The 20,067-nt window shown below is 40.2% G+C and overlaps 1 protein-coding gene across 1 annotated transcript; it reads left to right on the top strand.

Moving 5' to 3' along the window:
• The first annotated feature begins 512 nt into the window (after positions 1 to 512).
• On the top strand, positions 513 to 19,240 carry hikeshi (heat shock protein nuclear import factor hikeshi). Its single transcript, XM_078221818.1, has 5 exons — positions 513 to 695; positions 7,430 to 7,667; positions 11,073 to 11,224; positions 14,114 to 14,232; positions 18,989 to 19,240. Exons 1-5 carry the CDS (start codon positions 666 to 668, stop codon positions 19,041 to 19,043), a joined length of 594 nt encoding a protein of 197 aa, XP_078077944.1. The 5' UTR covers positions 513 to 665; the 3' UTR covers positions 19,044 to 19,240.
• Positions 19,241 to 20,067: the final 827 nt, after the last annotated feature.

Below are 20,067 nucleotides of genomic sequence, written 5' to 3'. Positions count from 1 at the left end.
GGGAAGGCCATTGATGAAGCCGAGGATACTATTCTGAGGAACTCCTGCAGGGATGTCCTGGCCTCTTTTAAGGTTTTAGATGATTGACTCCCAACCATCTTCCTTTGTGCCAGGTACGACTCCAACTAATGGAGGGTTTTCCCGATAGCGATACCGTAGCGACACAGGGAACTCTCCATAACAATATGCACCCAACTATACTCAATTCAAGGAGAGTATTTCCTCTGGTATTTATAGACGGCAACATGTTTAGCTGGGAAATTAATAAAATCAACTTTCAGCAGCAGTCTATCTCAATGATATAAATAGGAATGGATTAAAGTCGCAATTTTCACAGTAACTTCATTGCAGTGTTAATGTAAGTCTACTTGTGACACGAATAAATGAACTTTAAACAATGCAAAATGTGATCAGTGTAAAGTTAAAGAAGTTCTGAGGGCGCCTCGAAGCCTGGATTCGACATCTCCGATATACTGATGGTACCGAGATCGGCCAACTTCTTCCGGGTGAAAGGTCGGAGGGCGGGCGGTCTCTGGCGGCGGCGCATTGAGGCTTCCAGAAGCTTCTGGGCCGCTCGGTGAGGGGCGGCGGCGAAGACACTGACATGTCAGACATTGGTGAGAGTTGCATTCTGATCAGAAAGGGGAGGTGTGTTTGGTGAGACAATGTTCGGATGCCTGGTTGCGGGTCGATTGGTAAGTTCATTTTGATTCAACACTTGCCCCCTCACCTTATCGGCACAATGGGGGATCTCCTAGTTTATTTCAAACAAGTATAGGAGCTGAGAGTGAGAGGTCTGTGAAAAGTTGTTATTGGAAGCAGCGGTGAGTGAAAGTTGTATTTTGAGGAAAAAAATGGATCAATTGACTTCAATATAAAGCAAAAGAATGCTGGCAATACTTCGCCCACCCGACTGCTCACTTACCTGCTGACTCTTTCCAGCAATTTCTGATAATATTATTTCAGATTTCCAGTATCGGCAGTATTTTGCTTTTACAATTGACTTCAATTCTGTTTTACGCGATGAATTTTTGAGAAATGCTTAACTTTGGTGCTTGTAGAGTGTTTACTTTTGGTTATGAAATTACCTATACATTTAAGGCAATGAGGCAATATTTAAAAAAACATAGATTTTGAATGTTTAAAAATCACATTAGTTTTATTAGGTCTCTTGCCGTTCCCATTCTTTGCGCTCAAGCCATATGGTGCAGATTTGAATGTCTGGTTTTGCCATCCACAAGGATATATCTGACTGTTCTACATCAAGCACGAGTGTGATATCCTCTTCTGTCAATAACACCCAGTCCGAATCATACCGGAACCCAAAAATGCACGTGTCTTTCACTCAACATAAATGTTCCCTTAAATTCCTCTTCCATGTATCCTTCATCCTCTCCTCCAACAAGTTTAACGAGTGTATAAGTCATATGGACTTGAAATGTTGTTTCACCACAAATGTTGCTAGACCTGCTGAATTTGTCCAACATGTTCTGTTTATTTGAGCTCAAGGACTTCTTTGTTAGTATGAGTGAAACCATCTCTCCAGTCACCTGCTACAGTCCCTTTTCCTTTTATCTGTGAGGATCTTTCCTTAGCTTCTTTCCCATCTCGCTCACATTCTGAGCGCATCATGTCCATGAGTTTCATTTCAATAACAATAGCTTATATATTTTTAAGTGTCTTCAACAAAGCTAAATGTCCCAAAGTGCTCCTCAAGAGCATTGTTAAACATAATTGGACACTTAGCCACATCAAGAAATATTAGGACAGGTGATTAAAAAGCTTAGTCAGAGGTAGGCTTTAAGGAGTGTCTGAAGAGGGGCGGGGGTGGTAAGGAACCAGAGAAGTTTGGGAGGGCATAGCTACCGGTGGTGGAGTGATTCAAATTGGACATGCATAGGAGGAGCTCTTGTGCGTCACCAATTTCTTTCACCTCCCCCTTTGGTAAATATCTCTTCAGCCACGAGTTCTGAAATTCCCTTCCCAAACCACTTTGCCTGTCCACCTTTTCTTTAACACACATCTTAAATCCTACCTCTGACCAAGATTTTACTCCGATTTGGTTTACTTCAATTTTTGTTTTGGTTATGTTTCTGTGATATGCTTTTGGATTTTTTTTTCAGTTTTAAAGGTGCTTTGAATGTAGTTGGTGTTGTACAATATAAGGAGTAGACTACTTTGCTTTTAGATTTTCTTATAGCTGACTTTCACTTTTTAGTCTGGTTTTACAGCTTTCTTGTCTGAGAATTAGCAGATATATCAACCTTCATAATCTAAAATTCTATAAAATAGGTGTACTGAGTTTATAAATATTTAGTTCAATGCACTACTATTTTTGAAACAAATATACATCCCTGTGTAATCAGTAATGTTTCTCTCCTCTCAAGTACTTAAGAATTTTTGTCTACCCATAGAAAAATAAGACCCATATATAACTACTGGACTTAAGTTATGTTTTCATTGTAAAATCATTTTCACACGGTGGAGATTAAAACTACACAGAATCTCACCAAATACACAAATCAGCATCTAGGTATTGAACAGCTACAACTTAGCACCATTAACATTACAAAATACCTGCATTTGTTTTCTAGATTGGAGGCAGAGGTTGCCTCCCAAGTTCTGGATTCCTCAGTAAGAAGTTTAACAACAACAGGTTAAAGTCCAACAGGTTTATTTGGTAGCAAAAGCCACACAATGCTACCAAATAAACCTGTTGGACTTTAACCTGGTGTTGTTAAACTTCTTACTGTGTTTACCCCAGTCCAATGCCGGCATCTCCACATCTGGATTCCTCAACCAGAGGGGGGGAGTTTTTTCTATTTCCCCTCTATTGATTGTTTTGACGTTGTAAACATCTCAATTGAATCAACCATCAATCTTCTAAATTGAAGCCAGACAAGCCAAGTTTATGGAACTGGTCCTGTATATCTTATTTCATAATTTGTGTTGTCCGTCTTCCAAGGCCAGTATATCTTGAAGTGTAGTGCTCAAAACTCTATGCAATTCTCCAGAAGAGGTCTCATCAGTGAACAATTGAAACATAATTTGCCCACTTATCTATACCAAGCCACTTGAGATAAAGGATAACGTTCCATTAGATATTTTGATTGCTTTTGTTAGCAGAGCACTAATATTGAGCAGTGCATAGACACCTAAATGTCTTAATAGCTCAATACTTTCTCCAGTAAGAAAATATTTTGTTTGTCTATTTTGGATGCAAGAAAGACAAATCTTACACTGTCATATTGGGAACTGACACAATTGTTCCCACGCTATTTGTGGCCTTTGTAACTTTCAGCTCCCATCTATGGAACTTACTGTGCCTCCTGAGTTTGTGCCATATGGAAATTTGGGTAGATAACTTTATTTTCCTTACAAATGGTGAAAACTAAGGCCCAGTATTGATCTCTGGGAAACATCACTTGTCACATTTCCTTTATAAGAACATAAGAAATTGAGTACAAATAGGCCATTCAGCTGTTCAGGTCCTCTCTGTCATTCAGTGAGATCATGGCTGATCTTCTCCTTCAACACTGTCTTCACAGCTGTCTGAGGCAGAGAATTTCAAAGATTCACCATCCTCTGAGTGAAGAAATCCTTCCTGATCTCAGTCCTAAATGGCCCACCCCTTATTTTGAGACTGCGCTCCCTAGTTTATCCCTACTTTTTATCACCTGTACCCCAACTGATTTCTAACCAATATTATACGGTCACCTTTAATGCCATACATTTTTATTGTCTTCTGGAAATCCATAGAAACAACATTGATGCACTGTCAGTGGTTTCAAATAGCACATGATGGTTAAGTCTTGCTGCAATCACTTGGAAGTTCCTAAGGATTATCCAGGTAAAGAAAATACACACAATCAACTGCTAACACCTGCAGGATTTTTTTCCTTTCTATAGAAAGTGTCCTAATAACTGATACTGCTTCCTGGGTTGATGGCAGATTTTTGACAGAAGATTGGAAATGGTGTTCTACAAGGATTGAAGCTGCTATTATCACATAGCATTAATGATTACATGGAAATTGGAAATAATGCAACATTAAAACGTTGCTGATGACACCAAGTTGATGGGTGGGGTGGTCGGTGAATGGTGTATAGTTAGTGCTGAGGAAGACTGTGACAAATACAAGACATTAATAAACTTGGGTTTGTAAACTTGGTGTGTAAATAACAAAACAATTTCAATATAGGTAAGAGCAAGGTATAAGCACTAATGATTTCTTCCTTGGAAAATTAGAGTCCAAATGTGGTAGAGTGTGTAAAGGGATACTGAGTACAAACTTATAAGTTATTAAAAATGGCCATGCAGGTTAACAAATGCAAATCAATCATTGGAGTTCACGTCTAGAGGGATAAAATTCAAAAACAGAAAAATGAAGGTAAACTTACTTAAAATCTTGGTTAGACCAAGTCTTCTATTGTTCTTTCATGGGATGTGGGCATTGTTTGCCCACCCCTAATTCAGAAGGTGGTGAATCAGCTTCTTGTACTGCTGCAGTCCATGTCGTGCAGGTACACTATCAGTTCTGTTCGGAAGGGAATTCCCAAGATTTAAACCCAGCAACAGTGAAGGAACAGTGAAAGAATTCCAAGTCAGAATGGTGACTGTCTTGGAGAGAACTTGCAGTGGGGATATTCTCCTGCATCTGCTTCCTTTCGCCTTCTGTGTGGTAGAGGTTGCAAGTTTGAAAAATGCTGTTGAACCATGCTGGATGAGTTGCTGCAATGCATCTTGAATATGGTACACACTGCTGCCCTGATGCTTTGGGGGTGAATGTTTGAATTGGTGGATGGGGTGTCAATCAAGTGGGCTGCTTTGTCCTGAATGGTGTCAAGCATCTTGAGAGTTGTTGGAGCTGCACTCGTCCAGGAAAGTAGAGAATATTCCATCACAATCCTGACTTTCTTGTCAATGGTAGACAAGCTTCAGGGAGACAGGAGATTTGTCACCTGCTTCAGAATTTCCAGCCTCTACCTTCTCTTGTAGCCACAGTATTTATATGGCTGTTCCAGTTCACTTTCTGGTGAATAGTAGCCCCCAGGATGTTGACAGTGGGGGATTCAGCCGTAGTAATGCCATTGAATGTCAAGGAGAAATGGTTAGAATCTTTTTTATTGGAGATGGTCACTGCCTGGCTCTTGAGTGGTGTGAATGTTACTTGCCACTTATCAGCCTAAGACTGAAAGTTGTTCATTCTTGCTGCATATGGACACAGACGATCTCATTATCTGAGGAGTCGCAAATAGTACTGAATATTGTGCGATCTTCAGTGAACAATCCCCACCCCTCATTGCGCACGCACACATCCCTTCCTTGTGGCCTTGGCAGAACCCAAACTGAACATTAGTGAGCAGGTTATTGCTAAGCAAATGCCGCTTCATAACCCTGTTGACGACACCTTCTATCATTTTATTGATGATTGGGAGCAGAGTAATAGTGTGGTAATTGGCTGGGTTGGATCTTTCCTGCTTTTTTGTGTACTAGACATACCTGGGCATTGTTTCACATTGTCAGGTAGATGCCAGTGTTGTAGCTGTACAGGAACAGCTTGGGTTAGGGTACAGCTACTTCTGGAGCCCAAGTCTTCAGCACTGCTGGTATGTTGTCAGGGCCCACAGCCTTTGCTGCATCCAGTGCTTACAGCCATTTCTTGATATCAATAGAATGAATTAAATTGGCTGAAGGTGGCATCTGTGATGTTGGAGGCCTCAGGAGGAGTTTGGGATGGCTCATTCACTATGCATTTCTGGCTGAAGATGGTTGCAAATGCTTCATCCTTGTCTTTTGCAGGCTCCCCCATTGAGGATGGGGATATTTGGGAGCCTTCTTTTCTGGGTAGTTGCTTAATTGTCCATCACCATGCATTACTGGATGTGGCAGGATTGCGGATCTGTTCATTGGTTGTGGAATCATTTAGCTCTGTCTATCACATGCCACTTCTGCTATTTGGCATGCAAGTATCCCATATTGTAGCTTCACCAGGTTGACACCTCATTTTTACTGTTCCTGGCGTCCCCTCCTGTAATCTTTGTTACACTTGGTTGATGTCCCAGCTTAATCGTAATTGTAGAGTGGGGAATATGCTGGGCCATGAGGTTACAGCTTATGGGTGAGTACAATTGTATTGCTGATGGCCCTAGTATCTTGTACATCTTGGTAGAATTACACTTAGTGCATCATATGTACAAGTTTCAAGCATCATTTCAAACATTATACAAGTTCAAAGTTGCTAGATCTAAGTCATTCCGTTTGGCACAATGGTAATGCCACACAACACAACAGAGGAATGTTCAGTCTGAAGGTGGGATTTTTGTCTCCACTAGGGCTGTATGATGATCACTTCTACCAATACTGCCATGGACAGATGCATCTCTATGGCAAGTAGATTGGTGAGGATGAGGTCAAGTAGGTTTTTCCTTGTTGAATCCCTCATCACCAGATCCAGCCTAGCAGTTATGTACTTTAGGGCTTGGTCTCTAGTGGCACTGCTGAGCTCTTTCTCATGTGTGGACATTGAAGTTCTCCACCCAGTGTACATTCTCTATCCATGCTGTCCTCACTGATTCTTCCAATTGGTGTTCACCATGATGGAGTACTCATGTGTCAAGCTGTGGGGCAGGGGCATGGAAGGCGGTAAGTGGTAATCAACAGAAGCTTCCCTTGTCTGTGTCTGATCTGTTGACATGAGAATTCATGGGGCCTGGAGTCAACATTGTGGACTCCCAGGGAGGTTCTCTCCTGACTGCATAGGTGGGTCTCTTCTGCTGGTGGGACAGGTCTTGCCTAGGGATGGTGGTTCTGTGACATGATTTGGTGAGTTGACCGTCAGGCTTAATTAGTCCGTAGGACAGCACTCTCAATTTTGGCACATGTCCCAGATGTTAGTAAGGATGGCTTTTGCTGGGTTGATAGGGTTGGTTAGAATGTAGAATTTGCTATCCTGTGGATTAGTTGAGATGGATAGCATAAATGTATTAAAGGGGAAAGATGGATAAACACAGGAGGGAGAAAGACCAGGATAGATTAATAGTGGAAGCTCGTGTGGAGCATAAAAACTGGCATACACCTGTTGGGCTAAATGGCTTGTTTCTGTGGTATAAATCGTGTGTAATACTATGTAATGAGACATTACTATGCATATTAAAAATGTCAACTTGCTTACTATCATCAAGGAAAATAAAGAGACAGCCCAAATTGTAAACATTGAGAATAGGGAACTATCAGTTGATGTCTCGTGGCTTTTCTTTTGAACACAATGGAAAAGAAAATTTGTATTTTTTTTCTGTAATTCTTTTTGTGTGTCTCCATCTTTTTAATGCTATTTTCCTTTCTGCTGTTGTGAAATTATTGGAATATATCTCAGGCTTCTGCTACTTGTATTCTGTGTGCACTAATAGGGTTTTTCTCCCTTGCCCAGGTGCAGACAGATGCACAACCAGTTGCAGAGGGGAAATTTGTATTTAACCTTCCTGATTATGAGAATGTCAATCACGTGGTGGTCTTTATGCTGGGGACAACACCATTCCCTGTAGGAACAGGAGGATCTGTGTATTTCTCATATCCTGACAAGAGTGGAATGCCAGTTTGGCAGTTGCTGGGATTCATAACTAATGAAAAACCTAGTGCAATCTTCAAAATATCAAAGTTAAAGACAGGTAAGTAGAAGGTGGCCTTTCATTGGAGTAACATACTAATAGAGATAGGAAGAAAAACAAACAACTATATAGATATTCTCGGTACATCTGGCCGTACTTTACAACCAATTAATTACTTCTGAGTTGTAGTTTCATTTACACAGGCAAATATAGCAGCTGTTTTGTACACAGCTAGTCCAATAAACATATTGGTGCTGTAGGCAAATAGACGCCGGTAAATGTTAGCCTGAAGTCCCCTGCTCTTTTCCAAGTAGTGTCATGGATCCTTTCCTGTCCACTTGAACAGACAAGAGAAGATCTTGATTTAACAAATCGTCTCAAAGGATCAGCATTTCCTTAGTATTTGCCTGAAATATTAGGCTAGATTACGTGTTCAAGCAGTGTAGGCTTAAGCTCATAACCTTTTGGCTCCAGTAAGAATGCTGTCATTGAACTAACCTAACATTTATTACAACTGAATTGCATTATTTTAAGTTCATTACGCAAAAGTCCAATCAATGTTCTTCCAATTTTGCTGAAATCTGTTACACTAGTGCTGACTGGCCAACTGTGATTGAAATGTGATAGTTAAAAGGACATATTGCTTTCTTCAGTGAGAGATGTACTATATGATCAGAGGCCACCAAACTGACACATCACTGTTGCAGAAAAGTATATTTTACCCCAGTTAACAGTTGCAAAGAATTTGGAGTGACAGTATTCCATTTCACCCTTCATCTAAAGTTAGATCTTCAAAAAATGGTTTGATAGTACACCTTGGTTTAGATTTTTGTTCAACCACTGTAAAACTCTAATGCTGTTTTTGATGATTTAAGAACCTTTACTGCATGGGCTGTTTGCTTAGAGGAGCAAATACATGTTATGTTGACTACACTTGTTACTCAAAATGCTAGTAAGTGTACATGCTATTCAACAACTATTGATGCTGTGATAAACAGTATAACATTTTTATAGTTTCTTAATGCTTATTAATACAATTATACACCTCTGGATATCTGCTTCTTAACTGACATATAAGGTGAGCATCTTGAATGCCAAGAGTACTGAGATTCACCTCTACCCCAGAATTCATTTGGATTATCCAGAAAAGTTTGTCATTGTTTCCTAGGTAGCTATGCCAAATGGAAAATAAAACTTGCTCAGTCTTATAATTTGTAACTTCCAGTGTATTTTTCTGTTGGACATTTTAAATTAATATTTTGGCTTAAAATTGAGATAATGTGGTCTTCTTTCCTGTTTCTCAAAAATGAAAATAGAATGCACTATCATGTGACTTTCCTTGGCAGGCTATCAATGCCCTATCAAAATCAAAGGTCAGTACCAGATAGTTAAGCATACATTATGAAAGTACTTGAAAGGGTTGTCCATTTATATTTTTTGAACATCTACTTCTATTTTTGACAGATTAGGTAGCAGTGGCTAATAAGGTATTTTATCTACCTTGTTTTATATCCCTCCGTTCTTTCTAGTTGCACTTTGGTTATTGGAATTATTGAGCTCCAGTTTAACCTTTTTGCCTATCCAATGGAGTTTAAAAATGTATATATTTGTTCTAAGGATGTGAATGATGTTTATTGCTTTACCTTTGTTTTGCTTAGAAGGTGATGGTGGACTTTCTTGAAACATTGGTCTTTTTGATAATGGTATTAGACAGGAAGTTCCAGTATTCTGACCAGCCCATGTACAATTTGGAGGCAGTGTTGAAGATAATTGTGCATCCAGAACATCAGTGCTCTTGTCCTTCTTGCTAGTAGAGATCACAATGGAGGAACTACGAAAGTAACTATAGTCAGTTGTTATGTACACCATGCGGATTGCACATACAGCCACAGTGCAGTTGTGGGTGTTCATTAAGTTCAGTGGTAGAAGCATCAGTCGAGTGAATTGCTCCATCTTGGAGAGTGTCTAGTTCTTGACTTGTTGAAATTGCAGCCATCCATATGAATGGTCAGCAACCTATTACATTTCTGGCTCGAGTCTTCTAGATGGTGAAGATTTTGAAGCATCAGGAGAGAAGTCACATGTTGCAGAGTACATGCTATTGTAGGTGTTGTGTTAATATGGCTGGCCTAGTTCAGCTTCTGGTCAGTGGTGATCCCCAGACCTGGTGCCATTGAAATATTGCTGGGCTTTCTGTTATTGGTGATGGTCATTATCTGTGTGACTGTTCTTCCTACTGATGAGCTTCAACCTGCATGTTATCTGAATCCTGCTGAGTTGGCATCATCTACTCCCCAGTTGGAGAAATTGTGAGTGGAACAAAGTAATGTGATGGCTGGCGTCATAACATCTGACATCGTGATTTTCTTTTGCTACTGCAGGATTTTCACTTACATTTCTTCTTATGTTCTAAATTGCTGACTACTGGGTTATGGCAACATGGACATCAGCCTTCCTCCGGCACCTTGCTCAAATGTCTTTTCTTTTGGAATGAGTTTAGAAAATGAGTGGCATTGGGCTGTTTTGCTGGTGGATAGCCAATTTCAAGTTGAGAGGTGGTAGTGAGTCCTATTTTGGTACAGACCTGAAATCTTCTGGGACTGTATGGTTTATTTCTGCACAAACAAATGTTTTTAGCCCTGGACCACCAAGAATTATACTGTGCATTAGTTCACTTTTACATAAAAATAAAACTTCTATTGAACTGTTGGCTTCATTTAAAAAATACATAATTGATGATGGAATTTCTAATATTAGAATCCTTCCTCCATTAATCTACCGATTGAAATTTGTAATCTTACTCGTATATTTCTGTTCAGCCAGTGTTGATGATATATGGATGGAGCAATGGACTGTAGTATGTATTTCTGCACACCACCCTGCTAAAAATACTTGCTAAACAGCTTGGGTTACCCAGATTGTTCATTGTTGCTGGACCTCACCTTAATATGCTCATAGCATTCCTTAAGGTCCAAAATTTGATGTGTGTACTGAAGCAAGTAAAGTATAAGGTCATATATAAGATTGACTAATGGAAATATATTAATCAGTGTTGGAAATCAGCAAAGTTGTGACCTTGTGGTATGAAGATTTTAAAAATAATTTAAATTGTATTGATATGTTGCCAAATTCATCTGGAATGGATAAAATTCAACTTTGGCATTGACTGTCAAATATAAGCGCTTTTACAAATAATTTCTCCCAATAAAACTCTACTGCATTTTTTTCCAATACCTCAATATCAAAGATCAAATGTCTGTGTTGTACATTTTAAACAAATTCTCACTGCACAGTGATATACAAATAACATGTTAATTCTGTGTTTTTTCATTTTAACTTCAAGTAACTTCATTGTGTTACTGTTCTATTTCTCTAGACTTACTTTACATTTTGCAGAGTATACATTAAATTGATCTGGATTTTTAATAAAATTATATATTAATAGAATTGTATATCTCCTTGCAGAGGAAGCTGGCCAGCATCCTTTTGGAATGATGAATATTGCACAAACTCAATCTGTTGCTCAAATAGGAATCTCTGTGGAACCTGTAGAACTATTGACACAACAAACTCCAGTAGCAAGTGCAGCTGTATCAACAGTCGATTCATTTACACAGGTAAGTACAATAGCTAACACATTTTTTGAATGTGAATGTTATCCATCATTCCATAACATGAAGGTGTAGCATTTTGAAAATATCAGATCAAGATTTCTCCCGCTTGGAATATCAGAAAAGGTTGCTAGTTTTGTTGGTTGTAACTTGTATCCTGGGATGTTGATTCTGCATTATAATTTAAGAAACTTGCTAGTGTATAGTTTGAAGTTACACACCATAACAGCATCACATTTGTAAGCTTGAATCCTCATGTTTGTGATCTCTAATGTATTAACATTTTTTTCCTTAATCTGTTGCCTCTGGCTGGACAGGATATTTATAATGTGAGAAAATTGCTTAAGTACCATAGAACCATAACCATAGAGTCCCTACAGTGCAGGAGGACTGGACCTCAAGTCTGCACCAACTCTCTGAAAGAGCATCTTACCCAGGCCCAATCTCCACCCTATCCCTGCTCATTTACCATGGCTAATCTACACATCTTTGGACTGTGAAAGGAATCCGGAGCACCTGGAGAAAACCAATGTAGACAGGGGGAGAACTTGCAAACTCCACACAGTCACCCAAGGCTGGAATCAAAACCGGGTCCCTGGTGCTGTAAGGTAGCAGTGCTAACCACTGTGTCAATGTGCTGCCCAAGTAAAGCTAATGTCAGTTACAATAAAGAAATATTCAAAAGGGCACACAAATTTTCTTATGCACCTTTTATTGCCCGTTGAAGTGGTGGCCTGTGAAGTGTCTAGATATGTGTTAAAGTCTCCATAGCTATTAACCCAGTGAGTATCTTTGTTAAAGGATCTTTGTTTGAGGAAAAGGGGTGTCACTGGCATGGTGACATTAAAATGTCACTAATTTGCACAAATGCAGGAAGTGGGTAGGAGATAGTATAACTTGAAGAGTGCTTTACATGCCCAATGACACAGGTAGAGTTGTCATCTAAGTGCCATGCTGCAAGTGTTGTTACGGCCCATAGCCTTTGCAATATCCAGTTTCTTCAGGAGTTTCTTGATATCATGTGGAGTGAATCGATTTAGCTGAAGATTAGTATCTGTGATGCTGGGGACCTCAGAAGGAGACCAAGATGAATCATTCACTCAGCACTTTTGGCTGAAGATGGTTGCAAATGTTTCAGCCTTGTCCTCGCAGTGATGGTATGCGGGGCTCCCCCATCGTTGAGGATGGGCATATTTGTGGAGCCTCTTCCAATTATTTGTCCACCACCACTCATGACAGGAGGTGGCAGGACCACTGAGTTTGGATTTGATCTGTTGGTTGTAGGATTGCTTAGCCCTGTTTCATGCTGTTCACACTGTTTGACATGTAAATAGTCCTGTCTTGTTGCTTAACCAGATTGACACCTCATTTTTATGAGGTGTGCTGGTGCTGCTCCTGGCAGACCTTACTGCACGTTTTATTCATGATGTGGAGATGCCGGCGTTGGACTGGGGTAAACACAGTAAGAAGTTTAACAACACCAGGTTAAAGTCCAACAGGTTTATTATTAACCTGGTGTGGTTAAACTTCTTACTGCGTTTTATTCAACCAGGGTTGATCCTTTGGCTTGATGGTAATGGTAGAGTCGGGGATATATAGGGTAATGAGGGTTGCAGGTTGTGGTTGTATGCAATTCTGCTGCTGATGGCCCACAGTGCTTCATGGATGTCTAGTTTTCAGTTGTTAGATCTGTATGAGATCTATGTATCTAAAACAAATGCATCTGTGACAGATTGAGGATGAGGTCAAGTAGGTTTTTCTGTCTTTTTGGCTCTCTCACCATCTGTCATAAACCCACCCCAACAACTGTGTCGTTTTGGACCTAGTCAGTAGTGGTGTTACCAAGCCACTCTTGGTGATGGACAACTTCATCCTATGCCCTTGTGATCCTCAGTGAAAAGTGGTGTTCAATCATGTACTGATTCATTGCTGGGGAACGGGGGTAGCAGTAGATGGTTACCAGCCCATGTTTGACTTGATGTCATGAGATTTTATGGGGTCTGGAGTCAATATTGAGGACTGCGTGGGCAACTGCCTCCAGACTGTAGACCAATGTGCTGCCACCTCTGGTGGGTCTGCCCTATCAGTGAGACAGGACATATCCTAGGATGGTGATAGTGGTGTCTGGGGCATTCTGTACATTCTCTCGTAGTTCCTACAAAATGTAGTTTCTCCAATTATTTCTGAATAGCCAGGCATTTAACAAAAAATTTAAAAATGACTTGCATTTATAAAGTATCTTTCACAATCCCAGAGCACAACCAGTGAAGTACTTTTGAAGTGTAATCTCTGTTGTAATGTAAGAATTGCAGCATCTGATTTGCTCATGGCAAACTCCTATAAATAGTGAAATGATAAAGGCCAAATAACCTGCTTTTGTGATGACGATTGAAGGATAAATATTGGCTAGGATTGAATTTTCAATTTTCTGGTTTTCTGAGGGAAAAATAGCTTTTCATCTCTCTTTGTAATTATCATTAGTTTGTGTACTGATCTAAAACTCAGCATGGAGTTATTTTGGAAAGTTAAACCCTTTTGGTATGGTTTTTCTGTAAAGCACATCTTAACATAGCTCATGTCCAAGCTCTTTCAGTGACATGATCCTAAACTGTGACTCATGTTTTCTGTATAGTAATACAAATGCTGCTTTGAAAATCTGCTAGCATGCACAATTGTAAACGTTCACAGCTTAATGTGTCTGTTTTTTCCTATGGAAGTAACTTTTTGCAAAATATGTCATTTTAATCAGCAAGCAAATTTGAACATTTGTCTTTTATACCTCTGGGTTGCTGCATTTTTTTTCCTTTTTGGTATCTTTCTTGTAGTTGCATATAAAATGTCTAATGGTATGGTGTGAATATCCTATAAATAATTATAAATTTCTTGTACTTTCAGTTTACGCAGAAGATGCTAGACAATTTCTATAATTTTTCAACGTCATTTGCACTGACCCAGGCTCAGATGATCCCAAACCCCTCTGAGATGTTTATCCCAGCAAGTATTGTCTTGAAATGGTAAATATAGATCTCTGTTATATCTATATGCAGCAAGTACGAGCAGTTAATTTTCTCAGTGTACACCCCTTGATTGAACTTAGTTCTGGAAAAGCGCTCAGATCTCATGATAGAGTCATAGAGGTTTACAGCATGGAAACAGGCTATTTGGCCCAACTTGTCCATACCGCCCCTCTTTTTAGCCCCCAGGCCAGTCCCAATTGCCCGTGTTTGACCCATATCCCTCTATACCCATCGTACCCATGTAACAGTCTAAACGCTTTTTAAAAGACAAAATTGTACCCGCCTCTACTATTACCTCTGGCAGCTTGTTCCAGACACTCACTACCCTCTATGAAAAAATTGACCCTCTGGACCCTTTTGTGTCTCTCCCCTCTCATCTTAAACCTGTGCCCTCTAGTTTTAGACTCCCCTAGCTTTGGGAAATTATATTGACTATCTAGCTGATCTATGCCAATCATTATTTTATAGGCCTCTATAAGATCACACCTAAGCCTCCTACGCTCCAGAGGAAAAAGTCCCAGTCTATCCAGCCTCTCCTTATAACTTAAACCATCAAGTCCCAGTAGCATCCTAGTAAATCTTTTCTGCACTCTTTCTAGTTTAATAATATCCTTTCTATAATAGGGTGACCAGAACTGTACACAGTATTCCAAGTGTGGCCGTACCAATGTCTTGTACAACTTCAACAAGACATTCCAACTCCTGTATTCAATGTTCTGACCAATGAAGCATGCCAAATGCCGCCTTCACTACACTGTCCACTTGTGACTCCACTTTCAAGGAGTTATGAACCTGTACCCCTAAATCTCTTTCTTCTGTCACTCTCCCCAACGCCCGACCATTAACTGAGTAAGTCCTGCCCTGGTTTGATCTATCAAAATGCACCACCTCACATTTATCTAAATTAAACTCCATCTGCCATTCGTCAGCCAACTGGCCCAATTGATCAAGATCCCATTGCAATCCTAGATAACCTTCTTCACTGTCTACTCGACAATCACCAGGCAGGAGTGTTGTCTTCCTGCTGGGGAACACTTCAGCAGTCGAGAGCATTCAGCCTCTGATCTTCGGGTAAGCATTCTCCAAGGCAGCCTTCACGACACACGACAACACAGAATCGCTGAGCAAAAACTGATAGCCAAGTCCCGCACACATGAGGGCGGCCTCAACCGGGATCTTGGGTTCATGACACAATATCTGTAACCCCCATGACTTGCCTGGGCTTGCATAATCTCACTAACTGTCCTGGCTTGAGACAATTCACACCTCTTTAACCTGTGCTTAACCTTCTCTCTACTCGCATTGTCTGTACCTGTAAAGACTTGATTACCTGTAAAGACTCGCATTCCAACCATTATCTTGTAAATTGAGTCTGTGTCTATGTATGTCCTATTTGTGAATACAACTCTTCACCCAACTGAAGAAGGAGCAACGCTTGGAGCAACCAGTCTTGGTGTCATCTGCAAACTTACTAACCATGCCTCCTAAATTCCCATCCAAATCATTAATATAAATGACAAATAACAGTGGACCCAGCACTGATCCCTGAGGCACACCACTGGTCACAGGCCTCCAGTTTGAAAAACAACCCTCTACAACCACCGTCTGGCTTCTGTCATCAAGCCAATTTTGTATCCTTTTAGCTACCTCGCCCTGGATCCTGTGAGATTTAACCTTATGCAACAAGCTACCATGTGGTACCTTGTCAAAGGCTTTGCTAAAGTCCATGTAGACAACATCAACTACATTGCCCTCATCTCCTTTCTTGGTTACCCTTTCAAAAAGCTCAATCAAATTTGCGAGACATGATTTTCCACTCTCAAAGCCATGCTGACTTCTCTAATCAGTTCTTGCGTCTCTAAATGCCTGTAGATCCTGTCTCTCAAAATGCCTTCTAACAACTTCCCACTACGAATGAGGCTCACCGGCCTGTAGTTCCCAGGCTTTTCCCTGCAGCCTTTCTTAAAGGCACAACATTTGTCACCCTCCACTCTTCAGGCACCTCACCTGTGACTATTGATGATTCAGATATGTCTGCTAGGGGACCTGCAATTTCCTTCCTAGCCTCCCACAGTGTCCTGGGAGACACTTCATTAGGTCCCGGGGATTTGTCTACTTTGATGCGCTTTAAGACTTCCAGCATCACCTTCTCTGTTATATGTACATTCCTCAAGACACCACTATTTCCCCAAGTTTCCTAACATCCATGCTTTTCTCGACAGTAAATACTGATGAGAAATATTCATTTAGGATCTCACCCATCTCTTGTGGATCTGCACATAGATGACCTTGTTGATCCTTAAGAGGTCCTACTCTCTCCCTAGTTACTCTGTTTGGATTCTCCTTTGCCTTATCTGCTAAAACAATCTCGTGTCCCCTTTTTGCCCTCCTGATTTCTCTCTTAACTCTACTTCTACACCCCCTATACTCTTCAAGGGATTCACTTGATCCCAGCTGCCTATGCATGTCACGTGCCTCCTTCATCTTGACCAGGGCCTCAGTATCCTGAGTCAGCCAGGGTTCCCTATTTCTGCCAGCCTTGCCCTTCACTCTAAGAAGAATGTGCTTACCCTGAACCCTGGTTCACACACTTTTTTGAAAGCCTCTCACTTACCAGATGTCCTTTTGCCTTCCCACAGCCTCCCCCAATTAACTGTTGAAAGTCCCTGCCTGATACCATCAAAATTGGTCTTGCTCCAATTTAGAATTTTAACTTCTGGGGTGGCACAGTGCCTCACAGTGCCAGGGTCCCAGGTTCAATTCCGGCTTCGCGTCACTGTCTCTGTGGAGTTTGCACATTCTCCCCATGTCTACATGGGTTTCCTCCCACAGTCCAAAGATGTGCGGGTTAGGTTGATTGGCCATGATAAATTGACCCTTAGTGTCGGGAATTAGCAGGGTAAATGCGTGGGATTACGGGAATAGGGGTTGGGTGGGATTGTGGTCGGTACAGACTCGATGGGCCTCCTTCTGTGCTGTAGGGACTCTATGCTACTCTATACTTATCATTCTCCACAGCTATCTTAAAAGTAATGTAATTATAGTTTCCTTTGAGTTGTACATTTGCTAGATATATGGAATTCACTGAAAATAGTTATTTAGAAAATTCTGCTTTGGCTATACTATTTATTTCACTGAACACATCAGTAAAAAACTGGAGGCTGCCATATTTGCAATCAATCGTCTTGGAAAAGTTATTTCAAGTTATGTTTATATCAGCCTCACTGTCTACAGTCACCCTCGATTATATCACTGAAACAATATTTTAAAAATTATTCATATTGCCATATGAATTTCATATTGATTTTAATTTGGATATGTCTGATTATAAGATCATCATAGAAATCATAGAAACCCTACAGTGCAGAAGGAGGCCATTCGGCCCATCGAGTCTGCACCGACCACAATCCCACCCAGGCCCTACCCCCCACATATTTTTACCTGCTAATCCCTCTAATCTACGCATCTCAGGACACTAAGGGGCAATTTTTTAAACCTGGCCAATCAACCTAACCTGCACATCTTTGGACTATGGGAGGAAACCGGAGCACCCGGAGGAAACCCACGCAGACACGAGGAGAATGTGCAAACTCCACACAGACAGTGACCCGAGCCGGGAATCGAACCCGGGATCCTGGAGCTGTGAAGCAGCAGTGATAAACCACTGTGCTACCGTGCCGCCCTTAAATGTGATGTCCCCATGCCCCTGGTCAGTACAAACAAGACCAGAGTTTTAAGATATAGTTATTCATTATATTTGTGTTCCATAAGTGTTATGGTCCCATGTGCTTGTGGTGCTACTATGTAATTTCTTGATTTCTCTAGGATACATGACCTTCTTGGATCAGCTGCTCACTTACCAGTTGAGCTATGTCTTTTTAATTTCAATTTTACTAGAACATGGCGTTCTTTATTCTGCTACATTGTGTAACTATTCTGGATTTCACTCTAAATTCATGAAGAAGCAACTGAAGGATTTGGCTTGGGATGTTATTTTGTTTTAGTCACTTGCTTCAATAAAGAAATCAAACCCTACACATGTTGATTTTAGGAAGTTTTCAAAGGTCCATTTATTTAAATTAGTATGCATTCTTTTATCAAAATTTTTTTTCCCCTGCCTAAATCTGTTTGCACCAAGCCAATTCAGAATTTTAAAACCACTCCATAGTTTCAATGTTAACTGGGTCTCTGTGACATGTATTTTCTGCTGATTCACATGGTAATACTAACCATAGTACTAAATGGAGGTTTTGATCATTGGTTATTTTGTTAGCCTCTGGATCTTTGGCAAATCATTTTTGAGGAAAGTTGTCAAAGTTTGAAATATAGTAAATAATCCTTTGGACCGATTTTATAAGAAGCAGAGCTGCTGCAGCTTGTGGCCTAATTTTCTCTTTTGTGTCTTTTTGAAAGTAAAATATTATTCTTTAGAGTTAAACTAATTGTACCCTCAATATTTCTGAGCATGTGCATCCGACATAAACTTCCTGAGAAAGAGATACCAAAAATATGGTTCTTTCTCCTCCATCTCCCCCACCCATCTTGCCTCAAAAAGAACAATATATTTTGTTTTTTTTTACATTTAGAGAATCTAAAAGGAAGAGATAGACCAAATGGGGATCAGAAATTGTTGATGCATACTAATTTCAGTAGATACACCAAGAAAACCAATATCTTAATTGTTTTAATGTTTATTTTGCAAAGTTAATTATGCTGCTAATCATGTGTGCTTCTCTTGTTTTCCATCCCTCAGGTATGAGAATTTTCACCGAAGATTGTCCCAAAACCCAAATTTTTGGAAATCATAAATTCTACAGACTTTCTTACCAATGGTGTTCAAACTGTATAAACTGATATTTGCAAATCGTTTTCTTTTCTGCAAGATGTTTTGAATACATGATGCTTTTCATAGTAATCAAGCTGGTTTGAAAATTATTTTGGAATATCTTGCTTCTGATATCTGTCACACTTGTTACAATGGATAATAACAATCTTTTTAATCATGTCTGAATTTTCAGCTTTATTTTCATTCTCAAAGGGGTTCTAAATTGGAACTGAGCACTTAAGAATGTTCAGAAATTGTATTATGTTGTGAAACTGCTTTATACTCCATATGCCATGATTGGATATGACATTATCTAGGGGAAAAATCATAGGGAGTCCTGTTCAAGATAAATCTTTATGAAACAATGCGGTCTCCTCTTCCTGTCATGCCTAAGATGTGCTCTATTCTCCACTTGTCTTTTTTGTACTCAACCAACAATATTAGTGCAGCAGAGTGGTTAGCGCTGCTGCTTCACAGCACCAGGGACCCAGGTTCACTTACGGCTTCAAGACACTGTCTATGTGGAGTTTGCACATTCTTCCATGTCTGCATGAGTTTCCTCCGGATGTTCCGAATTCCTCCCACACCACAGATGTGCAGGTTAGGTTGATTGACCATGCTAAATTGCCCCTTCATGTCAGGGGAACTAGCAGGGCAAATATGTGGGGTTACAGGGATAGGGCTGGGGTGGGATTGTTGTTGGTCCAGGCTCGTTAGGTCGAATGGCCTCTTTCTGCACGTAGGGATTCTATGTTTTTAGTCTTGAAATCTAATTTATGAACAGGGGGCCTTTTAGTGTTTACAAAAACTGCCTCATGCTAGCTTAAGTTTTAAATTCTATTTTGACTTACAGTTAGTAACGTACAAAACCCTACATGTGTTTTCTGTGATTGCAATCTTATTTTAAGATCTGATTGAAGTTCAAGAAGATAGTGAACTGAAAAATGTGACTGTGGGCAGTTCTAGTGCTTACACTGTGTCGAGGAATGATGTATGCTATTTACACA

The sequence above is a fragment of the Mustelus asterias genome, chromosome 10 (genome assembly GCF_964213995.1).
Source record: "Mustelus asterias chromosome 10, sMusAst1.hap1.1, whole genome shotgun sequence".
Classification (NCBI taxonomy): Eukaryota; Metazoa; Chordata; class Chondrichthyes; order Carcharhiniformes; family Triakidae; genus Mustelus; species Mustelus asterias.
The sequence above is the reverse complement of the archived record's forward strand: the minus strand, read 5'-3'. Positions and strand labels throughout refer to the sequence as shown.